A 9,098-nucleotide genomic window follows, 5' to 3' on the forward strand; every position below is an offset into this window, starting at 1 on the left:
AGGGAACGGTTCTAATCCAACGCATTTCATACTCCACAAATTATAGCAAATTCTGTAAGAAATTGAATTGTCAAACACGGTATGGAATTCCTTTAGGTAATATCTGGTTAGGGAAAGAGTAGCATAACAAAGATGTTCCAAGTCTAGATCTGTATTGATAGATTAAAATTAGTGTTGTACTACCAATAGACTACAGATAAAGGTGGATAACTTTTGCAAATAATTTTCTGTCTTCACAACAAAGATATTCCAAATCTTAAGATGCACACATAGCTTAAGGTAGTATTGCACTACCAATAGACTAGAACTAATGATGGAGAAACATTTTCACAGAAGATTCCTCCTTAAGGAACTTGGAATTGCTTCACCATGTTTTAAGTCAATATTTGTCATCAGCTATTTGATTCAGCGACTTATCATCAGTTTTAACAGGAGCATTTGCCAGCTCTTGAATTTCCTTCTTGCTCTTTATTAGAATCCTCTTCTTGGTATTAAAATCAAGCCTGTCCAAGTCCTCAGCAATTCCCAGGTACCCATATAGTAGGTGCTCCTCCAACTGGCCTCCTTGAGTTTCTTCTTCCAAACAATTGCTGTTGTTAATGTTTTTGGATGTGTTATGCTCAAATTCTTCTCTCCCGTGTTTCTTCTCTGCAAAATATTTGTGAAGCTTCTCTGCATTTCCGAGTCCAGTAAAAGTTCCCAAAAACTTTACCAACATGACACTTTGGTCAGCAGGTTTTCCTAGGCATACCTTGATTTTACCCCCAACAATACCTTTACCTATCATTATGTAAAGAGCCAAGGGATGCAGTGAATTAGTAGAAGTGAAACAGAATGTTAGGCTGGCAAATCCTAAATGTACTGCTGCTTCAAACAGTGCAGACAAAATTTAAAACATGAAATATATGCTGTTCTTCTTCCTCGTATGTTCAAAGGCTGATTGAATTTAAACCAATCTTTCCTTCATCAGCATTAGAAAGATGTTCTTTACATCCATCCCCACTCAAATTTGATTTTAGCACAACTGTATTCAGTAACTAATCAAATAAATTGGGACTTACCTCTCAGAAAAGCCTCAACCCCTTCAATAGGTATGACCTTCTGTTGTTCTGGGTTGTTGTTTGACATAGAAATGTTGTGGATGACAACAAGTGGAGGCCAGAGCATCAAATCCTCTTTCTGAGCAAAAGCTTCTTCATCAGGCAAGATCTCAGGAACACATGTTATTGCGTCACAAGGCACAGAACTATTCCACCCCATCAGAACACATATTGCCTTGTGAAGACCCAAGTGTTGCGCTCTCAGCCCAATCTTGTGGGACATAAACGCATGCTGTACCAGGTTTTGAGCAGCCATGAACTCCTTTGATGAACTGTTAAAAGTACAGACATGTAAACATACAGCAGTGGGGTGCACACTATATTTCGACAATGCCAAAAGGAACTTGATGGACAAGCATAACATCCATCAAAAAGTATAGTAAAGAAATAGACATGAACGAATATTAATATTTCATGAGCCAATTTCTATAAGTTGCATAGAATAAGCTTCTTTTTATGGAAAGAAAATGAAGTCCTTCACAATATCCCATGCCTACCGCAAACATATGCAAGGTGAACAAGCAAGTATCACATCAGCATTCTTGAGAAATAAAGTGCTAGTGCCTAACAATTAAACAGAATTAACATGTCCCCAAGCAGTACAAAATCTGCAAAACCGTTAGCCCCTTTTCTCCGACCAATTGGACCAGCTAACTAACTCAATCTTCCCTTTCAGATACATCCCTAACAAAAGCACCCCTTTCTTCTTCTAGAATAGCCACCCACAACGTACCTCCAGTGTAATTCTTCTTCTGCTTCCAGCAGCGTAGTGGCATCCAGTTACACATTATAAACATTTGCTAATAGTTATTATATTGCCAATTTTTTTGGCATTTAAATGCCATGTCAAACAACAGCTTAAGAGGAAAAAAAATTGTCAAACAGAACTTGTAATTCTTGATCACTCTTAGTCCATCAACATGCACTCAACAATCATTTATGTGACTTAATTACTCTGACCAATCACCTCTCACCAAGTAATAACATTTACATAAGGATTACCCAGCAAGTAATAGTAACATAACACAGAAATAACTGAAAAACCATAAGGATTCCCAGCAAGTAATAGTAACATATCACAGAAATAATTAAAAAACATGTTTTTTGGGTTAAGCCAAACTCACCTGATTCCCGCTGTAGGGCAAACTAGGAAACTCCTGAATCAAAATATGGAAATGCTCTCCACTTTAAAAATGCATATCACAGAAAAGAAAACAGACCTTTTGCCGCATACGATGCAGAACAAACTACCAGCTTTTCCTTGCTCCTTGTATCTTCTTCGAACTGCTGTGTTCAAATTTAATCTTTTTGAAAACAGTAAGAAGGCTTCATCCACCAGTTGCTTGAATTCCTCAGAGCCCTCCCGTGGTTCAGCCTCCCCAAGATTTACCCAATCTTCTGGCTGGTCATCATCATTTATATTTGCATCATTTCCATAATCATCATTTCTTTTCCAAATCCTATGCTGTCTATGAACACTTTTTTTATCAGTCTGGTGTGAGTTATACCAACTTAAAGGACCAGATCTCGGATGACCCTTCATATATTTACCACCAGGTTTATAATCTCTAATCAAATCCCTTTGTGCATGCACCGAGGAATCTTGAGAAGACAACCAGTCTTCAGATGCAGAATCTCCAAAATTATCTCTATCATATGTCCTTTTAGCATTTCTATATGCATTCCGGTCAAACCTCCGAGTCCTGGACACATGTAAAGCACCTGTATCTTCATCCACCCATTCCTCACCACTTTCATAAAGATCTTCAAATTCTCGAGGTAAATTCCGTTTGTTTGACACAATATTTCTTGTATCATGCCTATTTATATCTTCCTCCACAATGTACTTTCTTTCATGCCTGTTTATTTCTTCCTCCATTACATAGTTTCGGTTGAATTCTTTATCTGGTGGCTCATACGAGGCAAGCTCTCCCCTCATTCTTTGCCTCCGGGCAGCAAATCTCTTCATTTCCATGTCATATATTGGCATGGGAGTATCACGCAATATTTCCTTTTGAAACTGTGGACCTGCATCTCTTCCAAACCCATAATTTGGTCTCAAATGTGGGGCTTGGCGATCCTGTGTGACAACCGAATGAGATCTCCTATTATCTTGTAACTCTCCCTGTCGACGATCAACTTGAGTGTATGCTGAACCCAAATATTCCACATTGTGCTTTGATGTGTTTTGTATTCTGCCAGTATCAAGGTTCTCCATGGGTGCTTGCCTTTGTATTGTGGGATGGTCAAATACAGTGCTCCTTCTCACGTTTATAAAGGAACCATCAGTGTGATCAGTCCTGTCTCTAACATGGTGCATACTCAATCTTGAAAATTCTCTATGCTCAAAATCTGTTTGAGCATGCTCATAGTTCAATGGAGAAGGTGGAGACATCATTCTGTGTAAATCATCAGATGGATATGCATGATTGTCATCCACAATTTCTTGTGATTTGGAGTAAAAGTAATGATCATGCGAGGGCCTTTTAGGATTATAGGCACCCTGCGGATAACTTGTCATACTTCTCTTACTATCCTCATAGTCTCTTATGTCCATAGCTGACCTTTCCCTATATGTGTTAAAATTTGTAGGTTCTGTGAGTTTTATGCTGCTCCTTGGATATTCATCTGAAGCAGCTAAGGGCATGCCTTCTCTATAAGAAACTGGAAACTCACTCCTTGAGAATCCAGAAGATGAACCAGCAAAATCTTTATATCGAGGAGCGCTTTCCAAATCCTTAGAATGAGGAGCTGACATCTTGGTGTACGGAACATATCTTGAATGAAACATAGGTTTTTCCCCTTCTTCGTAAAATCTCCTGGCCGGAATCTTATCTGATGGTATAGTCTCTCGAAATTGAAGTTCTTCATCATCAAAGTGGTCAATATCCATATTCCGAGACATTGACTGTATATGTGATCCAGTATCTCCATAATTTGAGTTGGGAACCAAATCTCGAGGCACCCGATATGACCCTCTTATCATACCATCTTCCACAGGCACTGATTTCCGTCCCATCATGCCATGCCCATCAATACCCACGACACTGTTATCACGATAATCCTTCTCTTTACTCGCTCTAGAAGATGCAGCATGATGATCATATCCATAGCCTCGCTTCAATCTATTACTTTTACCATCAACATTTTCCTCAACTTGCCTGTATTTTCTATGCACAGCCCCCTCGTCAAAACGAGGCTTTTTACGCTCTTGGGCGTACTGTGGGGAACCAGACCGGACTTTTTCAGTCCTACCTGCACTCAAATGCCAACTAGAGTCCCTTCTTTCGGTCGAGCTGCTCCTTCCCTCCCCATGAACTACCTTTCTAGTACCCTCAACCTTACTACGAGGGCTTAAACTCCTTCGCTGCTGCACGCGTGGAGACCGATCCACTGCGTGACGGCGAGGAGCAGGATGAGACTCATGTCCAACTTCAGTTCTATGTTGATTACGTGTCTTTGCAGATGGAGACTGTGCGATGTAATCTTCAGGCTTCCTAGACTGCATCTTTCTTAATTACTAAGAGATAAAAAGCAAATCCGCTATCTATATCTATATAAAGCCTTAAGCTTTTGATCATATAGTATCTATCATAAATTCATAACACAATAAATCACCAAAATTCAATCTCTAAGCAATTTAAAAAGTCAAACCCTGAAATAGACAGAACCCAGTAAAGTATTTCTGCAGATTTACGCTAGCAACACTCCAAATCTATTGAAAACACCAGTCAAAGAAAAATCCAGAGAGGAATTCGATTTCTATGATTGAGAGATCAAAGAAAAATGATCAAACCTTTCTTTGTTGTTGAAAATAAAGAAACCCATGATTGATTTCTTGACTATTTTTGATCAAATTCTGTGTTGCTTCTCTAAATTTTTCATGTCATGTATAGAGAAGTAGCTCGGTTTTTTTAGGTTTAGGTAAAGAGAAGATTGAAGGACATGTGTGTTGAATTTTTTGCACTAGTGTCCACTGGATTTTTTTTATTTTTTTTTTTCGTTGTTTAATAACACTCTGCCTTGACCTGGTGCCTCGTGGGTTTAGTGAATAATTAAAGTAATTAATTACTTGATTATTATTTTAATTATTGATTTATATATACATGTATAGAAACGGAAATTTTTTGTTTAAAAAATAGAATGGAAATATAAAATTAATTTATTTTTAATACAGTTTTAAAATAAATTTTTGTATTTAAAAAAATTATTTTATTTTATTTTATTATAAGAAAATGCTAATAAAAAATTAATTGGTTTTAATAGCTTGGTTTGAATTTCAATTACCTAATCTTGTAATTAAAGAATTTTCACGAGCAAAAGCAGGTTCTTAATATTTATTTTTCACGAGCTTTTATTTAATACTTTGACCCAACATATCACGCAATCGTGACTTTCAATTACCACTTTGGTCTCATCTGTTTTTCTCTTACCAAAAAAAAAATTAATATATATGTAAACCATAAATTTAACAATTGCAAGTGGTTAAAGTTATTGTTTTAAAACGTGATCTCACTCGGTTAGTTAATTAATAATTTAGATAATTCGGGATATAAACTTTCGACAAAAAAGAAAAAAAATAGAATAATTAACTTGGTGTAACTCTGTTAAAAATTCAGGTTGATTTGTAATTTAATTAATTTGGAAAAATATAATTAAAATTTGTTGATTTTTTTATTTTTTTAAATGATATTATTTTTATTGATTTATAAAATAAAAATAAATAAATAATTTGAACTAACTCGACTGAAATCACCTAACTTATAACTCAGTAGTGAGTCAGCACATATCATGGATTCACCTCGAAGTTAAGTTTAAAAGCTATGCTTAAAGTAAATTATGCTCCCGTGGCTTAACCAACTGAAAAGAACATGTAATGATGATGATCTGTACCTGTTTTTTAATTATGAATGTTGTTTTTTAAAAGAATTTTTTATTTGATATTATTTTATGTTTTTAAATTATCTTAACATGTTATATTAAAAAAATATTTTAAATAAATTATTTTAAATAAAAAATATTTAAAAACAATAATTACTCGCAACTTGAAGATCAAACACGATTCATCAAAATAAACAGAAAAGAAGAGGGACAGTAAGATACAGATACAGACACAATAAAATCCGCAAACTATGTGAAGCCACATGAGGCCATTCCTTTCCATTCAAGCAAAGTTTTATGCGCAAACTTCTCTTTATTTCCCGACACGTGCATATACATTGTGAGCGCCTCAACATTGTTCTGTTAGGCAATCACTTACCTGCCTAGGAAAAAATATTGGTTTCTCTATTGGGATTTGACTGTTTAACTGCTAGATGCAAGAGAGTACTGAAGACAGGACCGTAGAGATCCTTAGTTCCATTATCGTTGCCCAGCAAAGCACCTTGTTTAAGGAGAGTTTGCCGTTAATCTAGCAAGCATAAGGGTTACAAGAAAGCTAGCATACTAAGTGATAGTTGGAAATAGGTGATTGGTTCTCTTAGAATAAAGTAACTAACTCCCATTCTTTGGATGTCTTGTCTTTGCTTTTTTTGAAATCTTTTCAACAGGAAGCAAGTAGTCTTGGGGAGCATTTTGGGATATCTGCTCTTGCTTTCTCAGGAATGCAGTGAAAAGGAAGCAAGTTTGATCGTGGAGGTTTGAAGCAAAAGCAAGAGACCAACACGAGGAGATGATACAAAAGAATGTTAAGCATTTTAGAGTTTTGTGGAACTTCGCTGCCAAATATAGAAACTCTAGAGTAGTTTGAGTCTGTGGTGAAAGATGAAAAACATGGGAAGTAATATTGGCAGCGGTGGGAGGCTATCGACAGATGAGATCAATGAAGAAGAGGAGATTCCAAGGCTGGACATATCCAAGTTTCAAGCTAGAGAGGAAGAGATTGAGAGAAAGAAGATGGAGGTGAGGGAGAAAGTCGAACTTCATTTAGGCCGTGCCGAAGAAGAAACAAGACGCTTGACACACATTTGGGAAGTAAGTTATGAGGGAAGAAAATGCTGCAACTGCGCTGCTTGAATAACAAGCAACAAATTTAGTTGATGCTCAAGCATTTTATGCCCTGTTTTTTTGTATGATCAGGAACTTGAAGTGCTGGCTGACCCTTTGAGAAAAGACGTTGCAATTGCACGTAAGAAGATTGATATGGCAAATAAAGAGTTGAAACCTCTAGGCCAGAGCTGCCAGAAGAAGGTGCAAGCAACAGTTGCTCCCGTGTTTTGCATGCTTTCTTCTTCCTAGACAAGATATCTAAATTTGTTCTGATTGTTAACAGGAGAAAGAATACAAAGAAGCCCTGGAAGCATTCAACGAAAAGAACAGAGAAAAAGCTCAGCTAGTAGCCACATTAATGGAGGTATTGTTTCAGAATTTAATTTCCTTCGGTACTCAGGACTTGTACTCTCGTCTCCAAACCTTTTGAGTTTTGAGTTCTTTTCTTTTAATCCTTCTTTCTCACTGTTACCTTCTTGTCAGCTGCTGGCTGAGAGTGAAAAACAGAGGATGAAGAAGCTGGAAGAGCTGAACAAGATCATGGAGTCCATACGCTGAGATATCTCTGCCTTGTATAATCAAGCTCCCTGATATTGTGTTCACATCAATGATTTTTTTTTTTGGGGGAACATTATTCATTCATGTATTCATTCAATAATGTTGTGTCTCTTTATTGAATTTAAATTGGTTCATGTTAATGGCCGAAAACAATCCCTGGGCTAAAATCATGCAGGCCTGATTTCTTCTCATAATGTGATTATTGTTTCTCAACTGTTTTGAATATTAACCGAGTTAAATTTAGATTATCTGGAGAGGTCAAAAATCTAACGATAAAACAAATTATATAATGACAAAATTCAGTACCCAGATCATAAACATTTTACCACTTGTTCGAATGATCAAATCCTTAAACTGTATACTAGTTCTGTTGATTGTCAGAAAGAGAAAAGGAACAGGTCTAGTTTTGTGGTATGGTAATTGCTTTTGTGGCATTAACATTCACAAAACCTCTTGCCTGCTTCTTCACAAATTTGAAGAAGGAAAAGATTGCCAGATCTTCCCTAACACGGTATACTTGTCTCTGGGAGGATATTCCAAAAAACCCATGAATTGAAAATCCAGAATATTTGAAGGGTTGTTACAAACATAGTTTTTAAACGATCTGATAAATTATTTCAAAAATTCCAAAAATTCAAGAATTGAAGCTTAATTCCGACCAAGTTTTCAGATAAATCGAATCAAATATTAATATAGTAAAATCTAGTTGACTTTATAATATAATTTACCTGGTTAAACTTATTCTAAGCCTAAATATATCAATATTAAGGATTTATTTTTAAAAAAATAATGTTATTTTAATAAAATAATTAACTTTAATTAATTTAATAATTTAATGATGCATGACTTCTTCAGTAGATTCTCGTATAAGGTATGATGAGAAGGCTAGAGGAAAGTGATTTGATGAATCATTTTAAAAAATCTAAAAATTCAAGAATTGAAACTTGATTCAGACTAGGTTCTTGATGAATCGAATCAAATATTAATGTAATAAAATCTAATTGATCTAATAATATGTTTTACATAGTTAAACTCAGTCTAAGCCTAAATATATCAACATTAAGGATTTATTTTTAATAAAATAATTGACTTTAATTAATTTAATAATTTAATGACACATGACTTCTTCAGTAGATTCTCGTATAAGGTATGATGAGAAGGCTAGAGGAAAGTGATTTGATGAATCATTTTAAAAAATCTAAAAATTCAAGAATTGAAACTTGATTCAGACTAGGTTCTTGATGAATCGAATCAAATATTAATGTAATAAAATCTAATTGATCTAATAATATGATTTACATAGTTATAAATATATCAACATTAAGGATTTATTTTTAATAAAATAATTGACTTTAATTAATCTAATAATTTAATGATATCATTAAGGATTTATTTTTAATAAAATAATGTTATTTTAATAAAATAATTGACTTTAATTAACGTAATAATTTA

At 35.0% G+C, this 9,098-nt stretch overlaps 2 protein-coding genes across 2 annotated transcripts; one reads left to right on the forward strand and one right to left on the reverse strand.

Moving 5' to 3' along the window:
* Window positions 1–67: 67 nt before the first annotated feature.
* On the reverse strand, window positions 68–5,096 carry LOC105125485 (uncharacterized). Its single transcript, XM_011025948.1, has 3 exons — window positions 2,321–5,096; window positions 1,062–1,372; window positions 68–780 (listed from the first exon to the last, which is right to left on the reverse strand). Exons 1-3 carry the CDS (start codon window positions 4,606–4,608, stop codon window positions 380–382), a joined length of 3,000 nt encoding a protein of 999 aa, XP_011024250.1. The 5' UTR covers window positions 4,609–5,096; the 3' UTR covers window positions 68–379.
* A 1,525-nt stretch (window positions 5,097–6,621) lies between these two features.
* LOC105125486 (uncharacterized) lies at window positions 6,622–7,869 on the forward strand. Its single transcript, XM_011025949.1, has 4 exons — window positions 6,622–7,073; window positions 7,179–7,289; window positions 7,372–7,452; window positions 7,572–7,869. The coding sequence occupies exons 1-4, from the start codon at window positions 6,864–6,866 to the stop codon at window positions 7,644–7,646; spliced, it is 477 nt and encodes a 158-aa protein (XP_011024251.1). The 5' UTR covers window positions 6,622–6,863; the 3' UTR covers window positions 7,647–7,869.
* The last annotated feature ends 1,229 nt before the right edge of the window (window positions 7,870–9,098 follow it).

The sequence above is a fragment of the Populus euphratica genome, unplaced genomic scaffold (assembly GCF_000495115.2).
Source record: "Populus euphratica unplaced genomic scaffold, PopEup_1.0 scaffold22.1, whole genome shotgun sequence".
In the NCBI taxonomy this organism is placed as follows: Eukaryota; Viridiplantae; Streptophyta; class Magnoliopsida; order Malpighiales; family Salicaceae; genus Populus; species Populus euphratica.